This window comes from Euprymna scolopes, chromosome 16, assembly GCF_053919585.1.
Source record: "Euprymna scolopes isolate OS-2025 chromosome 16, ASM5391958v1, whole genome shotgun sequence".
In the NCBI taxonomy this organism is placed as follows: Eukaryota; Metazoa; Mollusca; class Cephalopoda; order Sepiida; family Sepiolidae; genus Euprymna; species Euprymna scolopes.
This window is the reverse complement of record NC_136497.1, coordinates 56,697,803-56,725,467: the sequence shown is the minus strand read 5'-3', so window position 1 is coordinate 56,725,467 and position 27,665 is coordinate 56,697,803. Positions and strand designations below refer to the sequence as shown.

Sequence of the window (27,665 nt, the reverse complement as noted above, 5' to 3'; positions counted from 1 at the left end):
GTAAATAGGTACATCACTCTATATAAAAGCATATAATATATCAACGAATACACACTCGAGAGTCAAAATAATGAAAAGAATATGCTGTTGTCCTAGCCCTAATAATAACAATAATAATATTGTTTTGTGAAGGAAACCATTGGCATGGAGTCGAATAGTAGGCAGCACTGTTTTGTCTTGGTTGTGACCCTAGTTTCAAGTTTCCAAAGTTGCCAGTGTGAGAACTTCTGGTGGAAAGTTACTTAATATGCACAGGTGATTTTACCAATCTAGCCAAATCAGGGCAAATTCAATTTTGTTGTGAAGATGAATTGGCTGAATGAAACCACAGATCTCATCTGAACTCACCTGTTACCTTCCTATAATAATATATGCAGAGCGAATTTTTGTCAGTTGGGAGTTGAAATTTTGAGAGTTGCGTTGAGACGCTCCTCCACCCATGCTATACCCTAGCTCACTAACCGCGAGATAGGGAAAAGGAGACAATCGGTCATCGCAAAAGTTTTTTAGTAGCTGTCTATGCACGTTTGTTTTTGTTGAAAAAAGAAATTGCATATATTTTATTTCCTTTCTTCATATCTATAAACTAACATTATTGTATACAGAATTTATTTAATTAATCTTTATAAAAGAAAAGCCAAAAAACTTACGACTGGAGTAATTTTTTGCTTACAGAATTTGTGACTAAAATGAATGCTATCCATTGGAATTAACTTCTTTCAGGAGACAGCAAGCAGAAAAAAGCCCCCCCCTCCACTGGCAAAGCCAGGAAAACAGATCGTATATCAAACCCATCGTTGTATAGGCGACTGAGACCACACTTTTGAACTTTGTTGAGTGTTCTGAAATCAGAACCATCTGGGCCTACACTTATGCACCTCCGTGTTATATTGGTTGGTTGCCCAAGATATGACCTTTGACAAAAAAGAGGTGCATAGAAAGCTACTAAAAAAAACAAAAAAACCTTTTGCGACGACCAGGTCTTCATGTTATATGTTTCAAGTGTTCTTAAACATTGTTATCCTATTTGCACTGTTCAGCAGGGAGAGATATATTACTCCATTGGATATCTGATAGCTTCATAATCAAACTTTAAATTATCTTGTCATTTTGAGCAACAGCTCCTCAGATTGGGATTAAGATTAATGCTATCATTATCAAAGTAATCCGCATTCCCAGTAGTCAGAAATGGGTCAAGAAGTGGAAATTGTAGATCTTTAGTTACAACTTTCATGTTAATATTTCTTTTATTTTTCTGGCTGACCCTTACCTTGTTGCCTTATCTACATATTTCTCTTTGTCCATTCTTTTTCTTGAAAACTACTGGTATGATGTTGAAATTTTGTATGAAACTTGTTAAAGGTGCAACAAATTAAGTATTATGGTATCCATCCAATATACAACTAGGGATTAATATTTAATGCAAAAATGAGCACAATTTAACCATATTCAACAATCTTGCATAAAGCACTCGTTCTAATTCAACGAGCTATACACACACTAGCAGGCACCTGGCAATAAAACATGCTCAACTTTATTAATTTATGCAAATTTTTTATATATTATTATAGCACCAATTTAATGTGTTTCTGGTTAAAATTAGGAGAGAAAAAAGACAAAAGAATTAGTAAGGAAGGAAAAAAAAAAAAAAAAAAATATCGGGCTACTGATAATTATGCTTTATTTTTGAATGTGACTCACCGCGGAAAGATTTTATGATAACGGTTGAAAGCAACCGATATGTGCAAAATTTACAGTAGATAATAGCTAATAGTCTAACCATATTAAATGTATATGTACCATCTTTGTTTGCAAAGTTTTAACACGTTTTTCTGGACAGGAATAATCTTTATTTTATATGGAGATATAAATTTCATTTCTGCCAGGATTTTCAGTGTGTTGATATGCAATTGCCTAAAAAGTGTGGTTCACATATTTTAGGAAGGCAGATGGAGGCAATTTAGCAAGTGTGTATGTATGGTCACGTAATGATGAAATTAACAGGAAAAATTTTGAATGGATAAATAGCGCAGGCAAAAATATTCGCAAATGCAAACTTTATTTCAACTTGCCGACATTTTTTAGTTTTACACATGAACAAATTCATTCAGAGCTTAAAGAGGTTTAATTTTAAGTCTTATCTATCTGGTTAGTTCAAACAGTAGGGAATGCAGCTGGAAGATTAAATGAGGGACTGTGGCTGGAGAACAAAATGTTTTGCTTTCAATACTGGCAGCAAAGTGTTTTTAATAGCAAATTTAATTGCACTACCTACTACTGAGCTAGGTCTACAGATGACACAATAGTCCAGTTTTTTTACAAATCATTTACTGAGATTTTGTTACATAAGGGCTGTCCCCTTTTCATGTAAGGATAAAAATAGAGTTTAGTTAAAATGAAAAAGCAATAGACGAAATTCGAACCTCGTAATTTAGGTTTAGAAATAGATTACGTGTGAGAATTTAAAAATGTAAAACAAACGTTTGTTTAGAATATAGATAAAATATTTCAAGAAAAGAATGTGAACTGTCAAGTTTGTTATGAAATTTTAAATTGAAAAAAATGCAGCTTATAAGATGTTTTTAACATATTGGAAAAATAGGTTACTGAGTATAGGTTAAAATTCCTTTTGTAGAAATAGGAAAAGTTTTGGACACGTATGTCCAGAACATGTGAAAGAAAGCACATGTTTTAACATGTGTATGACGTCACGGAAAACAGAAAGTTCTAGGAATAGAGAAAAAACTAGAGTTGGTCAGTCGGGGAGAAACTCTGAGAGAGACAGTCAGTCGTCTAGGAAGCAAGACGTCACTTTGAAACTAAAATGTGAAGTTGAATTCTTGATGATGGAAATCACGGCCGGTCGTGAAGAAATAAATTCATCATGTGTTTTGTAAAGTTCGTCTTGTCTTATGATTCTTACAAAAAGGTAAAGTGAAAATTGTATTATATATTTGTGTTATAAAATGTCTTTTTATACACATCTCGACTTCTCATATCCACAATGAGAATCTACATCATGTCTACACAATGTCTGAACAGTGAATGCTATCTCCTCACTCCAAGAGCTTCACATAGCAACACATCTACTAGTCTAAGTAAAGAACAGTTTTAATATATATGAATCGCTTCATAACAGAAACGACGACAATCGTAATAACATGAACAATCTCTCTAAGTCTCCTTCTACAACATCTCTCTCTCGGAGTCTTTCTAAGCATCACTTCTAATAAGCATCTCTCTCAATGAAACCCCTATATGTAACAATTTTATTATCTCCCTTCGCCGATGTAAAATATTTACCCATTTACAAGGCTACTTTTAGGATGGGATTTTTTCGATTTGATATTTATTGGCTGAATTCTGTACGAAACATATCTAAGAACACGGCCAGACATAAATTACCTTTGTGTAAAATTTGCAAAAGATAAGCTCAGCCATTTCGGAACCTATAAGGAAGGAACACACAAAGTGACTTTTAGAAAAGAGATAGAGAAAATAATTTTTAAATGTAGAAATTGTCCCCACAAACAATTATTTAAAATACTTCAAATTGAAATTTTGGAATATTATTTGATTCCTCAGGTCTGAATTTTAACAAAGTCCTGTTGCATAAAACTAAATAACTCAGTATTACCCTTAACAAATCTAACTTTATATATGCAGATATAGTTAATACTAGCATTTCAGCTCGGCATTGGTCGGGTGTTTGGAGGTGTGTTGAGCACAAGAAAGAAAAAAAAAAAAAAAGTCACTTTTTTTAAACTTTGACCCCATAACATTTGTTTTGGGCTAAAATCAAGTTATTAAGTTAGATCAATGTCCAAGGAACCTATCTCTAAAATTCCAAGTGTTTAGACCAAAAATTGAAGAGTTTGGTAGAGTTCTCAAAGGTCATATTGTTGAACTTTGACCCCTTAACAGCTAAATTTCTGGCCGAAAATGGATTAAAGATTTCCCCAAATCTCAGTACCCTGTATATCAAATTTCGAGTCTGTAGACTGAAAATTGAGTTATTGCATAGGAAAAAATGTACACAGACATACACACGTTCATATATTGTATTTACAAAAAAAAAAAAAAAAAAAAAAAAAACTCAAATATCCAGGAAAAAAAACCTCAGTTTTTATTTTCTATGTGCTTATACATCATGCATAGCTGCCATACGGCGTTTCCAGAACTTGAGAGGTCCATGTTCAGGCTTGTATTGTACGCTAACACCATCAGGGATTAGTGTACCAGCTGTCCTCATAGGACCATAGTTTTCACGGTCCCATTTGGTGAATCCCCACTTCTTAGAGATGACAATCTATACACAGGAAAAAAAATTTAAAAAAATGAAAAATGAAAACCATTTAAAAATTGAGATTAAAAGGATTTTAAATTTAAAACTACAATTTGAAGTGAAATTAAATTTTTCATAATTGAGACAAAAATGTGTTGTTTTCTGTTTTACATCTTAGCTTATGTAATCAACAGATTTTCAGGTGAAAAAAAAAACTGAAAACAAATGTTTGTGGAAATCAGTAAAATTTATTGACTGATGAGAATGATTAAGAGAGTGGTGTGAATAGACCATAAAAATTAATAGCAATTGGTTCTTAATGCTTTGACAGAACACAAAACTATGACCCCCCCCCCCTACAAAACAGTATATATCAACTAGAAAAATTTACAAGATTATGTAACGGTTTAAAATAAAAATAATTTTCTTTACCTTTTGTCTGCCAGGGAACTTAAATTTGGCTCTCCTCAAAGCTTCCACAATCATGGTTTCGTGCATCTCTTTGGCTCTCACAGACATGATCACCTGACCAATATGTACACGAGCAACAGTGCCTTGTGGTTTACCAAATGCACCACGCATTCCAGTTTGGAGCCTGCAAAGATAAATAAACATCTTAATTCATTCAAATGATTTCTAAGAACAATAAACTAGTTCCAATAGACCAAATGAAAAATGCTGTGCCCTACAAAGTTTATGTAAAAACAATTTTTTTACAGTTTACAAAACTTTAAAATGATTACATTCTTATGCAAAAATGAAATAAAGGGATTCATGTTAAAAATGGGCATCGAAATTTTCTACAAGTAAAAATGCTCGTTATGAAGTAGAAAAGCAGTAGTCATTTGAAAAAAGTTCTTTGATACTCAATTTTATGGTTCATTGTTAAAATAATAAAATGGCTCCTGTATTCAATATCTTACCTATCAGCTCCAGCACACGACAACATTTTGTTGATTCGAATGACATGGAAGGGATGCAAGCGGATACGCAAGTGGAAAGCATCTTTTCCGCAATGCTTCACCAAGTATTTGTTGGCACAGATACGGCCAGCCTCTAAGGCCTCTGATGAGATCTGTTCAAACTCATCAGATACCAAGTGGATACAGAGGGGAAACTCATCAACTCGAGCCTTTTTGCGACCAAGATCAAAAATACGGATTTTGGGATCTGAAAAATAAGATAAAACATTTAATTGTCAGAAGTTCATGTTATCCGGTTTTGTTTAATCAAAAATGAGAAATGCTATTTTCTAGCAAGGGGAAATAATTACAATGAAACTTATTCTATATATTGAAATAAGCTATTTGCATCATACTCAAACAGTTTATGACAGTTGTAGTTTGTTACTTTTTACATATTTATGCTCAATTCATTGCTGAATGTCTGCATAAAATTTACGAGAAAAGGTTCATTTTACCAAGGAGTGATTTTAGCATTCTGTAACACTGTTACACACTAGTAAACAAAATTGGAAATGGACAAAAAAGGGGGGCTTAGAAGAACCATGAGTTCCCATTAAGACAATCAAGCAAGTTTGTTTTTGTTTTTTTTTTTCATATTTTACTGAGAAAGGAATAGCAACAATCGTTTATTTAAATGAAAAATACACCATGGCATTTTAGATCAAGGAAATTGTTAATCATTTAATCTACATGATCCCAACATTTGCTAGAATCAAAATCAGATTAAAATTAAATATAAATTATTCACTATTAAATTATGAAATTAGTAAATCAGATTATAAAAAATCCAATTTAGAAACTGAACTTTTGGTTGTTGAAACATTTGATATCCTTTCAAAACTATTTAAAACATTTTTAATAGAGGTAACCATAAAAAAAAAAAAAAGCTAATGTCTTCGGATGTTTCCAGTAAAAACTGTGGCACCAATTCATATGGCTTAGAGTTGCTGTCCACCTTGTCAAATGATATGGAGGGAAAACTTGCACAAGATGCTGCCACCTGCGCAAGTTTTCCCTCCATGTCAAACCTTCTCTCGAGGAAAACCAAATAGCTGTCAGAACTTCCACAACTTTAACAGTCTGACATTAGGCAATATACTGCTGGCAAGGATAGACTGATTGCCAGGATAAAAGTGGTGTTTAAACATCTTTTAAAGGACACAGTGAAGAAAGCATGCTTCAGATGCTACTTGGAGGCCGTGGAGGTGGCTCAGGTTAGTTTCTTTAAGTAAGCTGTACTCTGAACAAGATCCTCTAAGAGATGTATTTTGTTGAGAATATAAATTTATTAACCAAGATACTGGATTTTCCTTCCTTTGAAGAAAATATCAAATTGAGTAACATCCTGTAGATAATTAATAACTAAAATTATTTAAATGAAAATGTTCTATTTCATCTGCTCTTCATCGTCACATTGTGGGTATCAGACAAATCTAAATACAAGAAAGTAAAAAAGATTTGATGTATACAAATCAAATATTTTTTCCAGCTTCTTACCTGGTACACCTCTGCAGAAACGAGACTTGGGGTATGGCTTGTTTTTACAATAACGATAACTGAAAATAAAGAAAATCAAAATTTAAAAATATTTTGAATAGAAATTTGAAAAGAAATATGGCAAAATTATGTTTGCCTAAAATAAAGTTGTGGGTCATTTTGAACATAAAATAAAATCCAATGATATTTTTTTTCTTAGATCCTGGTACAAAGGTTATGATTAAAAAAAAAAAAAAAGAAAACTTAAATTCATTTAAAAATAGATAACCTATTTCATATATTTTCATAAAAATCATAAATCAATTGTATCAGCTTCATGCAAACTTTCTACACACAAAAAGGTGTAGAAAATTATTTCCCACAAAACTGAATTGCTTTTTCCCAGTGTATATACTTCAAGACTATAACAATAGTGAAGCAAGTTGAATGGGAAAATTATTTTAATGGAATAAACTCTTTATTCTAAAACATGCTAATCTTTAAAAAAAAAAAAAAAAAAAAATTGAAGTTTCTGAAGCGAAAAACAAAATCACTCATTCACTTAATTTATGAAATAGATGAAAGGTTATTCTGTAAATAAAATCGCCATCATGAACAGAATGCAATAAAAATGATTATAATTTTTAAATAAACCATTTCTAGTTAAAAATCTATGGTTAAACCAGTTTAGGATCTAAATGTGATGAAAGCTTGTGTACAGTAGACAAACAGTTTTCATTTTTGTTAATTAGTGAACGTAATCCTCTTAAAAAATCATAAAAACTTAAAAGTAAAGAATTCAGCATGTATACATATTCAAGAAAGCGTGCTATACTAAATAGAATTTTTACTTGAAAATGTTTCTCATTTACTAATAATTTATATTAAAAAAAAAAGGGGGAGGGGGTCACTTGTACATTACTGCTATTTGAACCTGTTAAGGAGAGATAAATCAAGACGCCTACCTGAAAGTAACTTTTTAGTAAATAAAAAATTACACTTAAGTAATAAAATAACAAAATAAAACATTAACATTTTAAATTTTGTATTAAGAATTAAAAAAAAAAAAAAAAAAAAAAAAAAAATCTATTCCAATGACCATTTAAAATTGTTTCATTTATAAAGTGTCCAAAATAACAGTAATGCACAAGTGCAAAACAAATGTATGCCAGCATAATTCAAGTTTTGACATTTGTGCATTATTGTCATAGGAGAACTATGTTTCAGTTGAGAGAACTCACATTCGACAATGCAATTTTATGACTGACAAACAATAATATGAAAAGATTGTAACATTCATTGAATTAAAATAAAGAAAATAGAAATTTTAAATTTGTTTTTGTTTTTTTTTTACAGAAAATAAAATGTTGCGAAAATGTACACGGTAAAATTTATAGTTTATGAGCAGTCATTAATGGAGTGCGCATTTGTTTTTTTAAACAAATTTATTAAAAAACTTCAGTTTTTATAAGTCAAAGTTCTGACATCTATAAATATAAAAGCGAAAATGTATGTATGTATGTTCACTTTTTCTGTGTGTCTACAAAAGGCATTTTTCAGAGAAGCAGTCGCTCGCTCCACAACTTTTTAAAACTTTTTATATCACATATAAATCGTAATATCTCAGTTAACAAAGCTCGCCTGTCTATTTAATTTGCTCAATTTCGGGAAGATAAATATTCAACATTTGTCGCTTGCTCCATGTGGGTTAGTCTTTTTCCTATAACATCTGGGGGGGGGGGGAAGAAGCGTTCAGCAGTAAATGAAATCCCGCAGTCAAACTTGACCTCATTAATTCATTAAAACGGGCACCTGCTAAATCCAAGTAATTAAATAAACTCAAACGCGTTTCCGTTAGCATGTCACGGTGGGGCAATGGTTAACGTCGCACGTTTTTTTTTTTTTTCACACTTTAATTTACAACTTTGCCTCGAGGGTTCGGGTTCGATCCTCATACTTTTTTTTTTAACCCCCCCCCTCCACCCCCGGAGTTTCCACACACACCTCCAAACATCCGGGCAACGCTGGGTACCCCTCACTAGTAAAATATAAATATCAAAATTTGAACAGAATTTAAAAAAAATTTTTTTTTTTTTTTAATTACATTTTCAACCCAAACAAGGTACATTGCCACTTTGGTGTAGGGGGCTACTATCAGGGACAAGCTACTGTGTACTATGTAGGGAGTTGGACAGTAAGATGTCGGTTCACATTACTTTTGAACTTCTGCATGTTAGTACAGTTGAGGAAGCAGGGAGCCGGAATGGAATTATAAAGTCTAGCGGTTCTAAGGAAGAAACTACTGGAGTAGAAAGCTCTCTGTTTAGGGATCTCACTGTGTAGGGGTGGGATTTAGCTGCTTGTCGAGTTTGTCGAGGGTATTTATGTCGTGGGAGCACAAGTGCTTGCAGTTCGTCAGAGCATTCACCATTAAAGTACTTATAGAACAAGCAGAGGGATGCAAGATTTTGTCGGTGGGACAGAGGCTGCAGCTTAGATGACAGTTCAGGACCTATTAGGTTGGCGACTCTTTTGAACTTTGTAAGAGACTAGTAGCACATGTACCAGCCCAAATATGACAATACTCCATATATGGGCGAATGGTGGCCTCAGAGGTACAGGATACTTTCGGGTGTTAGTAGCTTTCTAGCACGGTAGAGAGAGCCTACCTTCTTCGCAGCGGTCCTGATGTTAGGTCGAAGAGTTTAAAATAAGTATTTTCAGATAATGAATCTTTGGGCATTGCTATTGGTGGTAGAGAAGATTTCTTGTAATTATTGAAGGAAACAAAAATAGTCTTGGCAGCATTGAATGTGACCATCCATTTTTGTCCCCATTCTACTACAGATTGGAGGTCTTACTCTAGTGTTTCTGCCATTTCCTTAGATATGTGTTCATTTGTTTTCCCCTCATGCCTGTTATAGAGCGTGGTGGCATCAGCATATATACCCATCTCACAGGCAATTTTGTCAGGGAGGTCATTTATGAATATTAGGAATAATAAAGGTCCAAAGGTAGACCTCTGAGGCACTCCCGAATTTATATATTGTTTAGATGTACAAGCATCGAGGACAACCTGGATTTTTCTCTTATCTAAGAAGGATTTAATTATGTTAAGTATTCTACCAGTGATACCATATGATCTGATTTTCCTAAGACCTTCATGCCATACCCTGTCAAAAGCCTTAGATATATCTAGATCTACCGCTCTCCCCTCCCCTACTTTGTCCAGTGAATGGTATATATGTTCAGAGATTAGTTAGGATATCTGCTGTGAAACGGGTTTGCCTAAATCAATATTGTTGGTCGGTCAGAAGTTTAGCATCTGTAAGGTGATGGACTAGAGCTTGGTTAAATATGGACTCAAATATTTTGACGAAAAGTGGGAGGAGTCTGAATGGGGTGATAATTTAATGGGTCAGTTCTTTTGCCAGAATTCTTGAAAACTGATACCACAGAAGCAGTTTTCCAGCAGTCAGGAAAGCCAGATTCGTTAAGGCATTTGTTGTAAAGTTTGTAGAGAATTGGAGCTACTTCGGCGGAGCATTTTTTTTACTAGCATAGCCAAGATGAGATCAGGTCCACATGCTTTTGAAGTGTCAAGGTTTTTTATGATAGCATGCACCCAAGATGGGGGTGATTTTCAGATCGTCTAGCGTGGCGTCTGTCCACAAAGGAAAGTCAGGGAGGGGGTGGTTAGTAGGATCCAATGTGGAGTTGAAGACAAACCGAAGCCTTCTCTTTTTTTTTTTTTTTTTTTTTAACAAGGAATTTTTACATTCGATATGTTCAAATAATGTTTTATTTCAAGTTGACATGTCAATCATGAAATTGCAATCCCCTTGATGCGATCTCTCCAAACTGAAACTAAAAGTTTTCCTAATGACAGAAGTGCTAAGTTTTCACAAGACAGCCATACTTGAACCAGAAGTAGGTTATTTAGGATAAGTCAGTTTTGTCAAAATTATCGATTAGAGTTATATCCCTTGGATCGAGAACTCATTAAAACAAAAGTATTAATTGATAAGTTATATTTTTTAATTGTAATTATTTTGAAACTTATAATTTCAGTATACGTGCATTCACGGACACTGTTTTACAATTTGTCATTGTGCTGAGGGAGACAACTTAGAAATTTGTTCATTATTTTTTATCCCATAATTTAGGACGCTCAAATTGATAATTATTAAATCAAAACATTAAAAAAAAGGAAAGCTGCAACTATTTTTTTAATGTGACAAAGTTGATAACACAAAACGTAGTCTTTACACGACTATGAGAACTATTTGTTTTCATATAATTTATGACATTAAAACCAACAATATTTTCATTAGATGAAAACATTTAAAAAAAGCTGTGGCAACTTTACATTTTTTACGTTTTTTTTTTAATTAAAAAAGCAAATGCTATGGTAAGGTTTTTTTAAACATTAGTCTTTAATATCGCAAAAATGCAATGATAGGAAATTGCAATTCTTTAAAAACAAAACTTCTTAGAAACATGAAAATGCTGCAGCAGCTTTTACTAAACAAAGCTTATATTAACAACATCTAGTTTTTAACAAATAATTGCAATTTTGTTTTAATAAAAAATAAAATTCCTCTACAACTTATCGCATTTTCATTTTCGTAATGTTAAAAACTAGACGGTGTTATAATTTAAGCTTTATTACAATAAAAAAAAAAAAAAAAAAAAAAGTTGCCGTAGCTTTAAAAGTTTCATTCTTTAGACTAAATTTTTTTAAAACTTTACCGTGATATTTACTCTTTAATTAAAAAAAAAAAAAAAAAATAGTTGTGAAAAAAATGTACAAAAAGGTTGTCACAGATAATTTTAATGTTTTCATTTAATGAAAACATTATGAAAACAAACGATTTTCTTAATAGTCGTGTACAGACTACATTTTGTATTAAATGTTATCAACTTTGTTACATTAAAAAAAAAAAAAATTTGACGCACAATTTTTTTTTTTTTTAAGAGAGTTGTCTGCCAGCACAAATTGTAAAACAGCCGTTCACCCCTAAGAAATTCAAAACCTACTTTTTTTTTTTAAATGCTATTACGATTCAACGGCCTTAAAAATCAGGAATAAAGGCATTAAACAATGAAAATTTTAGAGGGGGTGGGGTCACTTTCCTAGCATGGATGCTTATTTTACATTAATTTATATATGAAAGTGATCTCTTACTCTAAAATTTCAAATTAATGCTTTCTTTATTTTTAAAGGCTGTTGAAACAGAAAAAAGAATAAAAAATAAAAAGCACTTTGGATTGAGTAAAAAAAAAAAAAAAAAAAAATTTTTTTTAACTGCTGTAGTAGGTGTGTCAGAGATTTCGTGAAAAATAGTGAATAATTCCACCCCGTCTTTCCAAGCTTATAACTACTCGAAAAATGTAATTCAAGCCCTAATTTTTTTTTTTTTTTTTTTCAATTAACGGGGCAAAGACCAAGGTTTCATTAAAAAACAAAACAAAAAAGTGTTTTTTTTTAAAAAAGGTTTTAAACTTTGGACTTTAGAGGTAAATTTCTAAAAAACACTACTTTTTTTTTTGTTTTAAATTTGAATATATTATTTATTGACCTTTTCTCTTCAATTTGTGATATATAACACTTTGGTGAGTAAATTAATTATTTACTTTTTAATAGACATTTCTAAATGGGAGGCGTGAATTATTCGACCCCCTGTCTTTCCAAGCTTATAACTACTCGAAAAAATGTAATTCAAGAACTAATTTTTTTTTCAATTAAAGGACTAAGGACCAAGGTTTTCATATAAAAAAAAAAAAAAAAAAAACGTGGTTTTAAATAAAAAAGGTTTTAAACTTCAAACTTTACAGGTAAATTTCTAAAAAACACTACTTTTTTTTGTTTTAAATTTGAATATATTATTTATTGACCTTTTCCCTTCAATTTGTGATACATAAAACTTTGGTGAGTAATTATTTACTTTTTAATAGACACTTGAAAATTGGGGGAGGGGGCGGAGTTTAAATGAATTAAAAAAAAAAAAAAAAAAACATTTGTCTAAAATATTATATTCGGTTTATTGGAAAGAGCATAAAGTTTCACATTGACCCTAAAAATATCGTAAAAATAGAATCAATAGAAAAATTCTGATAGATTTTTAAAGTTTAAAAATTGAAAAATATTGAGTTCGTAAAATTCATTACTGTTTTTAAAAAATAAAAAATATTTCTATTACTTTTAAAACAACTTTAATGGTTTATTTTGGAAGTATAATCCATAAAGAAAATAAACAACCCACTTTTAAAAGAGAAATTACGAGTTTTTTATATTTTATTCGCAGTTTCATGTTAGGTGTCAAAAATTCCTACAAAAAAATATATGATACACCTGCTGATATTTCTCCTTTACTGAATGAGAATAAGTATAATACCAGAAAAGATACGTTATTCTATTAAAAAGATAAATTTTTAAAAAATGTAAAACCAGGAAATATTCAGATGTTTGGAGTTCATCAAGTTGTTTTTGTTTATCAAGTCAGTTGATATTGAATGCCCTGGAAAAGTCACTTCCTGAATTTTATCATGAAAAACAGAATAAAACCGTTCCTATTTTTAAATAGAATTTTAAATCTCAAAAAACATTCACGGTCATTTTTATATCGATAGATAAACAAATATTTTTTAAAGGTTTTCTTTTAATCATTGTCGCTTACAAGTCAAGTCAACTGTGCCTCGTTTTCGACTTTTACAATTTATTTTTTGGGGGTGGGAGGATATTGAAGAGTACCGTCTGTACAAGGAATTTAGAAGGGGGGGAAGGGGGTTCATTGGTAAAAGTGTGCTGGATGACCACCTTTAACAAATTGAGTATTTGTTGTCAGACATATAGTTTTAGCCTTGATTTACAAACCTATTATTTCACATGAAAAAAAAAAACAGAAAAAAAAAACACTAAGACATGGCTGCCATCAAATTTAAACTGAAACAGGAAGTTTGTCCGGTTTGGTGAGCAGAACATTCGTACATCAGTGATATTTAACCAACACAGGTCTTGGTCACCTATACTTTTGAATCGCTATTTTCTCCTCCTCTATGTTTGAAATGAAACATACTAAATTAATTTTACTAGCATATTATGATGAAAAAGATACCCAATAAATGTTACTGGGTGAGTTTCTAGGCACCTCCTAAAGTCATCTGAATTAACCCCCTCCCTATATGTAAAACGATGTAACTATTATAAATTATTATCAATATAACTTTTGTACCATTTAAAAGGGCAAAATAAACTAGTAATAATTATTTTTTAATTTTTTCATCATACGAAAATAATGAAATTGAGAGACTAATCGTGTTTACATAATTGGCACTTTAAAATAATGTTCCCATGTAAGCATTCCGAACGTGAAAACATACCTGTGTTTAAGAAATCTAGCAAAAATCAACTAATGGTCAGATTTTTGTGAAATTTTCGATACTTATCCATTTTAGAATGAAATTACATATAAAATGCAGTTTCCATAAAATATACGAGGGGAAATATTTTTTAGTATGTGTCCCCTCCCCATATTAATTTTTTCAAAATTTGACCAAAATATTTAAATCTATCAAAATTTCTAATTATGAAACATAAGAGTTCAAATAAAACTTTAAAATTTAAATACCTGTATTGAACAAAAATTTACCTTGAAGTTGCAATTAAAAAAATGATATAAATTTAATGTTTTTTTTTTAAATAGCATTTTTTCAAATTAATATATACTATAATCAGTTGAATTGCCAAGAAAAACAAACATTAATTTTTATAAGATTAAAACGATTAAAATGTTCCATTACATAGATTTTTAATTGTTTAAATTTTTTTTTTTAAATATTAAGTTTTAATATAAACATGGCTCTTGTCAGTTATTTCCCGATTAAAATCGACTTTAAAATATTATTGCACAAACCCTCATATTTTGTTTGTCGCTTTAACGAACAAAATATGGAAGGCTTAGTTAAGCAAATGAACATTCAGTAAAACCGTATTTCATATTTAATATACAAATGTTTATAATATTAATCATTAAACTGTAAATCTTAAAACCTAACAAAATTATAACAAAGATTAATTATCAATTGCAGTTTGAAGATAAACAAGGTTTTAAAAAAATCGTCAAGTCACTTCTGCTTTTCCATAGTTTAACAGAAGTCTGACGTCATGGAATAATGCACTCCTTTTTCACAATTCTTCACATTCGTTTGGCAGTGTCTATGGGTTTCTAACACCATTTTCTTTTCTTTCTAACTAGCATGAGTGCCCGAGTGTTTCGAGGTGTGTTGAGAAAAAAAAAAAAAAAAAAAAAGTGACATCTTTGCCATTGCGTCCATCGCCAAATCAGAAGTGGCAAAGGCTAGTCAATCGAAAAGAGAGGATGATTTTTGAAAATATTGGCTAAAAAGTGCCCAGTTGAGGGTGAAGGAATTAATATTTTTAGCCAATTTTTTGATATGTTGTCGGAAGGGCCACACTTACAAAACGATGCCGATCTCGTGAAAGCAGTCTTCAGCATTACTCATTTTTGAACTGAAAACATTTTACATTAAATAAAAACACTAAAAACTTATCCAGTTCAGTAGAAAAGTAACTAATTTTGCCTTTGATAACATTTGTTAGCCTTAACATTTACTTTTTAATAAAAAAATATTGGTAAAAAAATGTAGAAAAAAGTTGCCACAGCTTTTTAAATGTTTTCATCTGATGAAAATATTGTTGGTTTTAGTGTCGTAAATCTTGAAAACAATAGGTACGTCCAACGCACACCAGTTTTAACCCCCACTGTATGTAACAAATATTAAACTAATTTAATATGTAACACAATGTAATTAATTTAATATTATCCTAACTTTTTTTACCATTTACAAACCCCAAATGTCTAATATTTAAAAAAAAAATTTTTTACAGCATAATGATAAATGCGAGACAAATCGTGTTTACATTATCAACGCTTTAGAACAACGGTCTATGCAGTGAAGTTTAGACACTCATGTTTTAAAAATCTAGCTTTATTCATTAAATAAACTTACATAATAAAAGTAGGCTTCATTAAATATATTTTAAGAAATTCTGCAGAAATAAGCAGGGTCTTTATTGGACGGTTTGTCCATCCACGGATTTGTTTGAACCAATCAGATTGCATGTTATTACTAACTGTCGAGGATGTTCTTGGCGCCAAAACTATCCTTCCAGATTGCCAGAATTCAACAAGACGCAAGCTTGAATGGACATCGAATTTTCACTCGCGGCTCAAAGCCTCAAAATTACTATGAAATGTTTTAATGCCCAAATGTGAGGCGAAAGAAATATCATTTGCAGACACCAATGCCCTTATGTTGGGCGAATTATATTCTTGCACGCTTTGTGCTCTGAATCTATTGAATTTCTTCATTACAAATTAATGTCTGTCAAGGACGAAATTAAGATCTGTTTGACCTGTCAGTCTGCCGTTGGACTGAATCAATAGAGGACTCCTAGAGGCACCACCTGACTGGCAGTATGCAACTTGGAAGATATCTCAACACTTCAACCTGTGCAGTTCTTCATCAGTGAAAGTTTTTATTGAAGACGAACTATTATCTCTTCGGGGACGTTACCAGCCAATAGCGGCAGATAGCTGAAGAATGACGCATCTTTTGCAATAGGGATCTTTTTGCTTTAATAAAACTTACGTTGAAGTTTAAAAAGTGAACCTGTTGTAATTCTATTTGTTTTTTTTCCCCATTACCCCCCCCTCCCCCATATTTCAGGTTTCGAAAACTAAAAATGTAGGTCGATAAATTCCAACTTTTTTTTTTAAAGCTGAAAAGACCAAATAATTAAGTTATTTTTATATATTTATAAAATCCCGTTATTTCATTTACCTTAAAGTTGTAAATAAAATTGGACATAAAAAAAAATCTAAAAATTATTTTTAAAAAGCTTTAGATGATATTAAATTCAAATATTACGATATGAAGTTTAAAGAAATTTTTTTATAACAAGTTTCCAATATTTAAAAAATATATTCATAATAGAATATGACTCCTAAGATAATAAAAATTACAAATACAAAATCGACCTAAAAAAATTTGTTTTGATTTAATTATTTAAAATGATAGAGGGTGATTCTTATTTTCTGGCGCTTTTTTCCACAACATTACGGACGCCTGTCTGTAAGCAACACTATCTTTAGATACATAAGGGTCAGAAAACAAAATTAATTTTGGGTTTGTATTACTATACACAGATTCGAAAAAGTTGTCAAATAAATGTTATCAAAGGCAAGAGAAGTTACTTTTCTACCTTACTGGATAATTTTTGTATTTTTATTAAATGTAAAATGTTTTATTCAGCTTTAAAAACAGTGTTTACCAATGTATTGGAAAATTTAAAATGGTGCCGAATTCTCTGCTGAACACAGTAAATTTGGGAAAATGAGTAAAAAATAAAAAATATACAAAATACTGTTACAAACCCACCGAATAGATGTCAGCCTATGTCACGGTAACATATTGAGCAAGTTTCTAACAGTATTTTTTTATATTTTTAACTCATTTTTCCAAACTTACCATGTTCAGCGCCATTTTAAATTTTCCAATACATTGGTAAACACTTTTTAGAATTAAATAAACATGTTACATTAAATAAAAACACAAAATTATCCAGTTAGGTAGGAAAGTAACTATCTTTCCTGTGATAACATTTTTATTTGTTAAATATTTGTTTTTTTTGACAACTTTTCCAAATCTATGTGTATAGTAATACAAACCCTTAATTTTATTTTATTAACTCTCGTCTGTAGTTTATTAAAAAATCTATTTGTCTTACAATGTAATTATGAAAATCCGATAGAAAAAAGTGTTACAGTACTCCTTGGGCGTTTAGTTCCATGGCGACCAGCATATTTAATATAGTCGCTCCCTTAGAAAAGGCTAGCGCATGCACACGCAACATTTTATTTACTTACGTTCACTTAGTAACTAAACACTTTATTGATAATTTCTCACTTTTACAAACATTTGCATTTTATTTACTTATGTTGGCTCACCTATTTTATGAATATTAAAAAGAAAAGTAACTAAACCATTTATTAATCATTTCTCACTTTCACAAGCATTTTTAATTTATATGTGCAGATAACTGTTTTGTAAATATTTACATTTAGGTCCACCTCCACAATTTTTTTTAAAAAGAACTTATTGGTTTTCAAAAAATCTTAGTGCGCTGAACCCCCCCCCTTTTTTAAATAGTATTTGTGAGTGGGTATGCTGACAACATCAGTTACATTTGGCAAATACCCCCCCCCCTCACAAAGATGGTGTTTATTCCGAAATCCGTTCTTAATATAGGAAGGTTGATGGGTGTAATTCGAAAGCTGTTTTTAACATTTGTGGAGATGGACCTAATGTATTAAAAAAAAAAAAAAAAAAAAAAACTAAACCATTTACTGATAATTTCTCACTTTTACAAATAGTTTTAATTTACCTGCGCGGATGAACAATGCTCATCCATAGAAATTGACTCAGAAAATAGTAAACACGAAATGATGACATTAGTATTGTGTAAAATGCCGACGCTTTACACACAGCTTTCGTGGTGCCTAGAAAAACGATTCTCTTAATAGTCACGTAAAGACTACATTTTGGATTATTACTGTTATCAACTTTGTTTACAATTCCTCTACAACTAACGTCGCATTTTCATTTTTTGTAATGTTAAAAACTAGGTGTTAGTGAAATTCCATTTACATTTGCCCTCTTTTTGTTCAGGCCATCCACGCAGTTTAGTGGTCGGCCATCACTGGTTAATTTTGAATAAGTCAGGTGATTTGCTTGGCACCTCTTTTTAGTATCATGCTTTTATTTTGCATCCTCGCAGGAACTCTGCAAGGGATGGTTTGAAACCAGCAGCTCCCACATGCAGGGATAGCAGTGTCAGAAATTTCGTGAAAATAGTGAATAATTCCACCCCATCTTTCCAAGCTTATAACTCCTCGAAAAATGTAATTCAAGCCCTAATTTTTTTTTTCAATTAAAGGAGTAAGGACCAAGGTTTTATTTAAAAAAAAAACAAAACAAAACAATGTGTTTTTTTTTTTTAAAAAGGTTTTAAACTTCGGACTTTACAGGTAAATTTCTAAAAAAGCGATTTTTTTTTTGTTTTAAATTTGAATTTATTATTTATTGACCTTTTCTCTTCAATTTGTGATATATAAAACTATTAACCATAAATTATTTACTTTTTAATAGACATTTCAAAATGAGGCGTAAATTATTCGACCCCCTATCTTTCTAAGCTTATAACTCCTCGAAAAATGTAATTCAAGCCCTAATTTTTTTTTCAATTAAAGGAGCAAGGACCAAGGTTTCATTAAAAAAAAAAAAAAAGACAAAAAGAAACAATGTGTTCTTATAAAATAAGGTTTTAAACTTCGGACTTTACAGGTAAATTTCTAAAAAAGCGATTTTTTTTTTGTTTTAAATTTGAATATATTATTTATTGACCTTTTCTCTTCAATTTGTGATATATAAAACTATTAACCATAAATTATTTACTTTTTAAGAGAAAGTTGAAAATGGGTGACACTTGGGGGGGGGGGGCGTGAATTTAAAAAAAAAACGTTTGTCTAAAATATTATATTCGGTTTATTGGAAAGAACATAAAATTTCACATTGACCCTGAAAATATCGTAAAAATAGAATCAATAGAAAAATTTTGATAGATTTTTAAAATTTAAAAATATTGAGTTTAAAAATTGAAAAATATTGAGTTCGGAAAATTCATTACTGTTTAAAAAAAAAAAAAAATATTTTTATTACTTTTAAAACAACTGTAATAGTTTATTTTGGAAGTATAATCCATAAAGAAAATAAATAACCCACTTTTAACAGAGAAATTACGAGATTTTTATATTGTATTCGCAGTTTCGTGTTAGGGGTGTCAAAAATTCCTACAAAAATTCTGATACTGCTAATGCAGGGATCTACGTCAATTTCTCCATGTATCACCAAACTGTTGGTGAATAAAGGATCACATCTCTACAAACAGAGACAATTTTATATTGCTGAAATTATCCTAATTACAGGTTATATTTACCAAATATTGGATCTTATCTCAATTCAACTAGATTCCGGAGACTCACATTATGCCTAATTATAGGCGCCAACATTCCAGAGTCCTCCATGAATATACATGGATCCTTTTGAGGAACAAAGAACACACACTCCGAAATTCGTATGAAGGCAAAAACTGGCCACCATTTTGCAAGTGGACAATACCAGAACCAATAAACTTCCATTGCTGTTACTTTTGAATAAATTTTGAGTTTGAAAGGTATGGCTTTTGTATTTGTGGATTCTTTTGCTTCTGCAAGGAGTAAAATTTGGGATGTGAGAAATAATTTCTTACATTACAGTTGGGGAAAAAAAAAAAAAAAAAGGTTTGTATTACTGTACTCACTCGAAAAAAAATGTCTAAAAACAAATATATAAATAAATGTTATCAATGGTAAGATAAGTTACTTTTCTACTTAACTGGATAAATTTGTGTTTTTATTTAATGTAACAGGTTTATTCAGCTCGAAAAACAGTGTTTACCGACGTATTAGGTGTATCAGAATTTTTCACACCCCTAACACAAATAAATGCAAATAAAATATAACAAAGTCATAATTTCTTTTTAAAGTGGGTTCTCCAAAACAAACTTAAAGTTGTTTAAAAAAATAGAATTATTTTTTAAAAAAGTGTTTACAAAGTGCCTGCACACGTTCATGCAGCCATTTTTTTGTATCTAATAGAATCAATTGAAGTTTACGAGTTAAATTTTTTTCAATTTTCAAACTTTAAAAATCAAATTTTCTATTGGTTCAATTTTTAAGATATTTTCAGGTTCAATGTGAAATTTTATGCTCTTTCCAATTAACCGAATATAATATTCTAGACAAGCGGCTTTTTTTTTTTTTTTTTAAATTCACCCCCACTCCCATTTTGAAATGTCTATTAAAAGGAAAATAATTTTCTCACCTCAAATTTATATCACAAATTGAAGATAAAAGATCAATAAATAAAATAAGCTAATTAAAAAAAAAAAAAAGTTATTTGCAAGTTTACCTGTAAAGTCCAAATTTAAAAAAAAAAACACGTTGAATGTTTTAAGTGAAACCTTATCTTGTTCAGAAAATTTCGTATGATTACGACAATTTTTTCTATTTCATACAATTTTTTTTTTTTATATTTAAAAAAAAAAAAAAAAAATTCATTCCATAAAGAAATATATTAAATCAAAAACTCATGTATTTCTTTAAGAGAATAAAAAAATTTAAAAAATCGGTAGTGTTTTTTTTTTTTTTTTTTTTTTTAACTAATAAGTGAAATGAGATCATTTTTCAGCTAAGGTGGCCCATATTTACTAACTTTTGTTTACAGCATCCAATAGAAAGACATTAATTCTGGCGCTAAAAGCCACAGAAGATGGCAACTCGAAGGAAAGCAGACATTTATCTCCCTTTATTTCAACTGAAAACATCTGATGTCGCGTTTTTTTTTTAATCCTTGCTTAAAGTATTTGATTTAAAAAGGACATGGAATATAAATATGGGTAAATTCTTAACAATGAAGTACCCATTGATTAGTATTTTTTATAGGTAAGTGATTTTTTGGAATGTATATATATATTATCGAAGTAAGTTAGGGTTTGTATTACTGTACACACTACAGATTCGAAAAAGTTGTCAAAAAACAAATAAATGTTACCAAAGGCAAAATAAGTTACTTTTCTACCAAACTGGATATATTTTTCGTGTTTTTATTCAATGTAACATGTTTATTCAGCTCGAAAACCATACAGTGTATACCGATGTATTGGAACATTCAAGATGGCGTCTTATTCTCTCTTTAACACGGTAAGTTTGGGAAAAGGTGTTATAAATAAAAAAACTATACAAAATACTATTAAAAACCCGCCGAATATATGTCAACCTATGTCACGGTAACATATATTGAGCGAGTTTTTAACAGTATTTTATCCGGTTTTTTATTTACAACATCTTTTCCCACACTTACCGTGTTAAGAGAGAATAAGACGCCATCTTGAATGTTCCAATACATCGGTAAACACTGTATGGTTTTCGAGCTGAATAAACGTTACATTGAATAAAAACACGAAAAATATATCCAGTTTGGTAGAAAAGTAACTTATCTTGCCTTTGATAAATTTATTTGTTATATATTTGTTTTTTGACAACTTTTTCGAATCTATGTGTACAGATCGTTATATTCAAAAGGGTTCGTATTACTGTACACTGTACAGTAATACGAACCCTTTTGAATATAACGATTTCACTTAAAATAAAATTCAACGTGGTTAAAAAAAAAAAAAAGGCAAGACTAGTTTAGGTGGAAAAATAATCTCGAGCCCTTTATCACATAAAAGGAACTAATTTCCCTAATCACCGGTACGTTACCATGTCAATAATATAGGTATTTCAGAAGTTGTTTTTGAAAACAACTTAAAGAAGCCCAACTTTTTACTTATTTATTTTAAAACGTTTAAACTTTTTACTTATTTAGGTACTTGTGCATTTAACGAACCAGACGTAACTCAGTATTTGCTCGGCTTTCTCCGGCGCATGACGTCAACAGCAGGACATAACCGAGCGTTGCCGATTAAGCAGACGAGAATTTCGCTATCAATTGGAAGAGTGTCACAACAAACGCTTATTTGAAGAGAGTTAAAAAAAATTTTGTTTTAAAGATAACTCACAAAATAATAATTATTATAAACCTTGCGGACCAGCTCCAGACCCCAGAGGCTGCACTAAACTTTTGGCCAGGATTGTGTACTTGCAAAGAGAACAAGCCTTTCCGACGTTTACGGTTGGAGGTGTAGAAGTGTAACATGTCGTCGATAGACCTGCATTAGGATAGGAACCTTCTTCTCAAAATCCCGACTAACCATCGCATGTATAATAAAAATAATATACTTATGGGCGTTCGAGATGGCATCTACAAAAAATCTCCATCGCGAATGTGGGTTACGTTCTTGCCACACAATTGTGGATTGGAAAAATTTCCTGCGTGATATATGCAGGGACTATTTTCTTAGGAATCCCCGGCAGATTGGAGGCCCAGGAGGCCATACGGTAGAAATCGACGAGTCCGTTTTTAACCGCAGAAAACAAAACGTCGGCAGACTTTTGATACCGGTGGTGGTCTGGGTCTTCGGTGGATACGACCCCCGCCGAATAGGTGGGTTTCTTGGTCACTGTACCAAATAGGAACGCCGAAACCCTCCTTCCACTAATAAATAAAAAAAAAAGGCCTTGTTCTTGCCCCCCAATAATTTTTATTGCCCTTTTTTAAGCTTCATTTATTTGACAAAGAGTTGCAAAAAAAAAATAAATAAATAAAATAAAAAATAACTTTTACGTATTTAAGACATAGACAATGTTTTTTTAGGTTAAAAATTGAAAAAATAAATAAATAAATAAATAAATAAAGTCCAGACAAAAAAGTTTCCTATTATTTAACAAAAAAACAAACTTGTTTTATATGTATTTATTTTGAAAACAGAAAACAATTTCAAAAAAAAAAAAAAAAAAAAAAAAAAAAAAAAAAAAAATGAACGATAGGTTTTTGCTTTTTTTTTTTTTTTTATTATTTAATTTTTTTTGTTTCTACATTTTACAATTTCATTGTACAGTTATTTTGTTGCACAAGTACCCATAATTGTAACCTACGAAAACCTTTTTTACTTTAATTAAAAGCAATATAAATAGATTTTTTTTTTTAAAGTTGTTTTCAAAAACAACTTCTGAAATACCAATATTGTTTATATATTATTGACATGGTAACGTACCGGTGATTAGGGAAATTAGTTCCTTTTATGTGATAAAGGGTTCGAGATTATTTTTCCACCTAAACTAGTCTTGCCAAAAAAAAAAAAAAAAAAAAAAAAAAAAAAGGTTTAAACTGGACTTTACAGGTAAATTTGCAAATAACTTAAGAAAAAAAAGAAAGCTTATTTTATTTATTGATCTTTTTATCTTCAATTTGGGATACATAAATTTGAGGTGAGAAAATTATTTTCCTTTTAATAGACATTTCAAAATAGGGGGGGGTAAAAACCCGCTTGTCTAGATTATATTCGATTTATTGGAAAGAGCATAAAAATTCACATTGAACCTGAAAATATCGTAATTGAACCAATAGAAAATTGGTAGATTTTTAAAGTTTGAAAAAATTTAACTCGTAAACTTCAATTGATTTCATTACGTAAAAAAGTGCTCACTTACTGATCCGCGCTATTTTTTAAATCGTATTTCCAAGTTTAATCAAAGTTGTTTTTTTTTTTTTTTTTCAATTGTAAGGTTAAAGTAGAGAAGGTACAAAACACGTTCCCCTCCCCATGTTACGACACGGATCAATAAGTGCACGAGTACAAAAAAAAAAATGAAAATATCGAAAAAAGGTATATTGTACTATCCGAAAAAAATTCCACTTAATTTGATTAAGTAATTTTGTTTTTATTATTAGCGGAAAAAAAACCGTTTTCATGAGAGCGCAATGAAGGTAGCCATCTTCGATTTTTTTAACACGCCACGGGGAGATAACTTAATTTAAAGCGCCGACCTTTTGCTCGGTATCATAACCTTTTTTTTTTTTTTAACAGCCAAAAAAAAAACAAAAAAAAAAAACAAAAAAAAAAAACAAAAAAAAAAAACAAACTACTTGATCAAATTAAGTGAAACTTTTTTTCGGAGAACTTCATTTCATAACGGATACGTACAATTTTTTTTTTTTTTTTTTATATATTTTCATTTTTTAATGTCTTGATTAAAACTGTATAAATACAAAAATTATATATATAATACACACACACACACTCCATATCCTCCGCCAACAGGCGTGAGAAACTTGGAAAAAAAAAAAACTTTAAAACCTGGCTGCCACCGAATTTAAACTAAAACACTAGTTAGTCCGGTTTGGTAGCGGAACATTCGTACATCAGTCATTTTTTAAATGACACCGGTCCGGGTCGCCTACACTTCTGAATCGTAATTTTCCCCTCCACTACGGTTGAAATTAAACACATTAAATTAATTTTACTAGCGTATTATGAAGATATCCTGATCAGCACAAATGTACTTTATGAAAAAAAGTCTATATGAACACACTTTCATTAGAACTAACAAACGTGAATGAGATGGGTATTTTTTTTTATGAGAACAAATGGGACAATACTGGTTAATAATTGTTTGGTCACTGAATTGAACCAAATTATAAAACTAAACAGGTTTGGTTAAATAGCAGCAATATTAGAGCTAAAAACTTCAATATAACAATACTCGTGCACTTTCGAATGCCGAAATAAACAGATCTTACAGCCATCTTGTCCCCACGGTTGTAGATTAAGAAAACATGGTTGTCGTGTAAATTTAAGTGGTTTTGAAACGTTTAAACTCACTTTTAAAATAACTAAAATTAAAAGTATGAGCTAACTTTAGATTGTATTTATGCGGAATACATGCATTGTTGATTTTCAACAAGTTACTATTTAGAAACCAATTCTTAGTGTGGAGAGGGTGTTTTGGAACTATTCCGTACTTTCCTTCAATATAAGATATCGTAAAAATTTAGATTTAACTTGAAAATGGTATTTAAAAAAAAAAAAAAAAAAAAAAAAAAAAAAATTGCATACGTATTAATTGAATTTTGTTGCTTCCAAAAAGTTTTCAACATCATTCTTAGCAAAAATGCAAATATGACGAATTGTAACGAAATCAGTCCAAAATTAAAGAATAAACAGTACAAAAATCTGAAGGCATTAAGAAAAAGACGTCATCTTCGATACAGAAATATCGACGCACATGTTTCATTTTAGCGAAGCGAAAACCTATAATTTGAATTGAAATACAACGCCAGGATTAAATAAAAATATTAGACTTCACAAATTGTATAATTAATACTGATATTTGGCCATACCCAACATAGGATAAAATGAGTAAAATGAGATTCACGAGCAACGTGTAGGTTATAAAAAATACAAAAAAAAAAAAACTTACCATCTCGCCGGGCGTCGACCCATGGCTGAGCTAAAAGAAATAGCAAAAATTAATAACTTAAAACCAATCAATAGATAAACTAATGTTTTTAAAATCAAATGTTCATTGGTAAATATTGAAAAATTACATTAACAATAAACGGATGAAAGTTGATATTGACAGAGACAAAAAACGATACGTACTCAAGATGTCAGCTCAAAAAGGAAAAGGATTTGGACGAGAACGGAACTGACGTCACAATCACGTGACCAGCGTGAATTCAGGGGATGAGGCAAAATGTCGGCATTGGCCGTGTGATTCTCTCTCTCTCCTTGTAATATCGGCTGCTGTTTTTTTTATGTTTGCTACAGACTCACTAAATCTTGGCATTTTTTAGCCAGTTTTTTCACTAGCAATGACAGGTACGTTTGATTTTTTGTTTGCACTTTAATTATTGCTTATTCGTTAGAAATTTTTGTCTTATTTAGTTTGCGCTGAAATTCATTAAAACATTTCCCTTATAACTAATATTATTATTATTGTTGTTGTTCTCCTTTTCCATCAAAAAGAAAAACATTTCTTGGTACTAATGCAGAGAGTGATCCGGACGTAAATAATAACGTTATTATTTAAAAAGCCATTCTTAACATGAGGAGGGGAAGGTGTTTTGTACCTATTCTATACTTCATTAAAATTGAATAAAAAAAAAAACAGATAAAACTTTAATTAAACTTGGAAATACGATTTTAAAAAAATAGCGCGGATCAGTAAGTGCAAAGTGCACTACTAGCACCCATTTTTTTTTTTAATGTAAAAAAATCTTTTTTTAATTTAGCTCGAAAAAAGTTGGCACTAGAGGGGGGCGGAGTCTTCTTGAGTCATTATTGACAGAAATTTTTTTAATCAGTCCCAGAAATGGCCGAAGAAGCACTCAGTTTGCGATTTGAAAGCCATGAAAAATATTATTTTTAAAATAAAATATCAAATGGCGAAGCATTGTGTTAGGGTTAAATAATAATGATGATAATAATTAAAAAGAAAATTTCTCTGAAAAAAAAAAAGGTTGAAAAGAAAAATAATTTTTAAAAAGTGGCTTTCGAATCGTAGACTGTTGCGGCCCTTTCCGAAACTGTCTCTGGATTATCAGCCGCTACTCATGACTGATTACGCAAGTAACGAACTTGATTGCCGATTCATTACATATATATATATATATATATATATATATATATATATATATATATATATATAGTGCGTGTCTTTTGTTTGTTTATTATTGTTGTTGTTTTTTTTTTTTGTTTTTAATTTGCTGTTTTAATTATTAATAAATTGTTTTTAATGTTTATTATCTAATTATAACTGATTTTTTTTATCCAAGTGTTTTTTGTTGCTGTTTTTTTTTTTTTTTGCAACAACAAATAATGAAAATACGAACTTGTTGAATTTCGGAAAAGCACAACTGATCACATTGCTTTTTTTTTTTTTCATGATAAAACAACAACAATACACAAATTTATGAATGATTACAAAAGAAGGAAGAAAAATATGAACTTAGTTTGAAAATAATATTTTGAGTCCTTTTTAATAAAGCAGTAAAAAAACTTTTAAAAAGTTTAAATTAGATTTAAAAAAAAAACTTCGAATAAGCCATTTTTTCGTTCTTTTTAGGGGGTGTTTCTTTAGATTGCTTTGTTGTTGATTTTTAAATAAATGTTTATTTACACACACGTAGGACATCGTATCGATATTGAATTTAGATTATATTTTATCCATCAAAATGACTATATATATATATATATATATATATATATTAATTATACATAAAGAACGTTGCTCACATGTGTTTTTGTTGCGCATTTTTTTTTCTTTCTTTTTTTAACAATGCTATTTGTTTTTTCACCAAATTATTAGATA

At 30.4% G+C, this 27,665-nt stretch overlaps 2 protein-coding genes across 7 annotated transcripts in view; one reads left to right on the top strand and one right to left on the bottom strand.

Annotated features, from left to right (window-relative positions):
- Positions 1–4,103: 4,103 nt before the first annotated feature.
- On the bottom strand, positions 4,104–26,126 carry LOC145295983 (large ribosomal subunit protein uL16-like). 2 transcript variants are annotated; one of them, XM_080141926.1, is made up of 6 exons: positions 25,955–26,126; positions 25,773–25,802; positions 6,748–6,806; positions 5,209–5,455; positions 4,718–4,880; positions 4,104–4,309 (listed from the first exon to the last, which is right to left on the bottom strand). In XM_080141926.1, exons 2-6 carry the CDS (start codon positions 25,793–25,795, stop codon positions 4,142–4,144), a joined length of 660 nt encoding a protein of 219 aa, XP_079998052.1. In that variant the 5' UTR covers positions 25,796–25,802; positions 25,955–26,126; the 3' UTR covers positions 4,104–4,141. The 2 variants fall into 2 exon arrangements, with proteins under 2 accessions (XP_079998052.1, XP_079998053.1); XM_080141927.1 differs by having other exon boundaries at positions 25,900–25,960.
- The window catches only part of LOC145295980 (sorting nexin-29-like), a 122,880-nt gene continuing 121,240 nt past the window's right edge, over positions 26,026–27,665 (top strand). Inside the window, exon 1 of one of the 5 annotated variants that reach the window (XM_080141918.1) lies at positions 26,026–26,173. Coding sequence is in view for 1 of the 5 variants with exons in the window: in XM_080141923.1 (XP_079998049.1) it covers positions 26,167–26,173 (7 nt within the window). In the remaining 4 variants the exon portion in view is untranslated. The remainder of the gene's footprint in view (positions 26,174–27,665) is intronic. The other 4 variants (XM_080141919.1, XM_080141923.1, XM_080141920.1 and 1 more) reach the window with 4 other exon arrangements.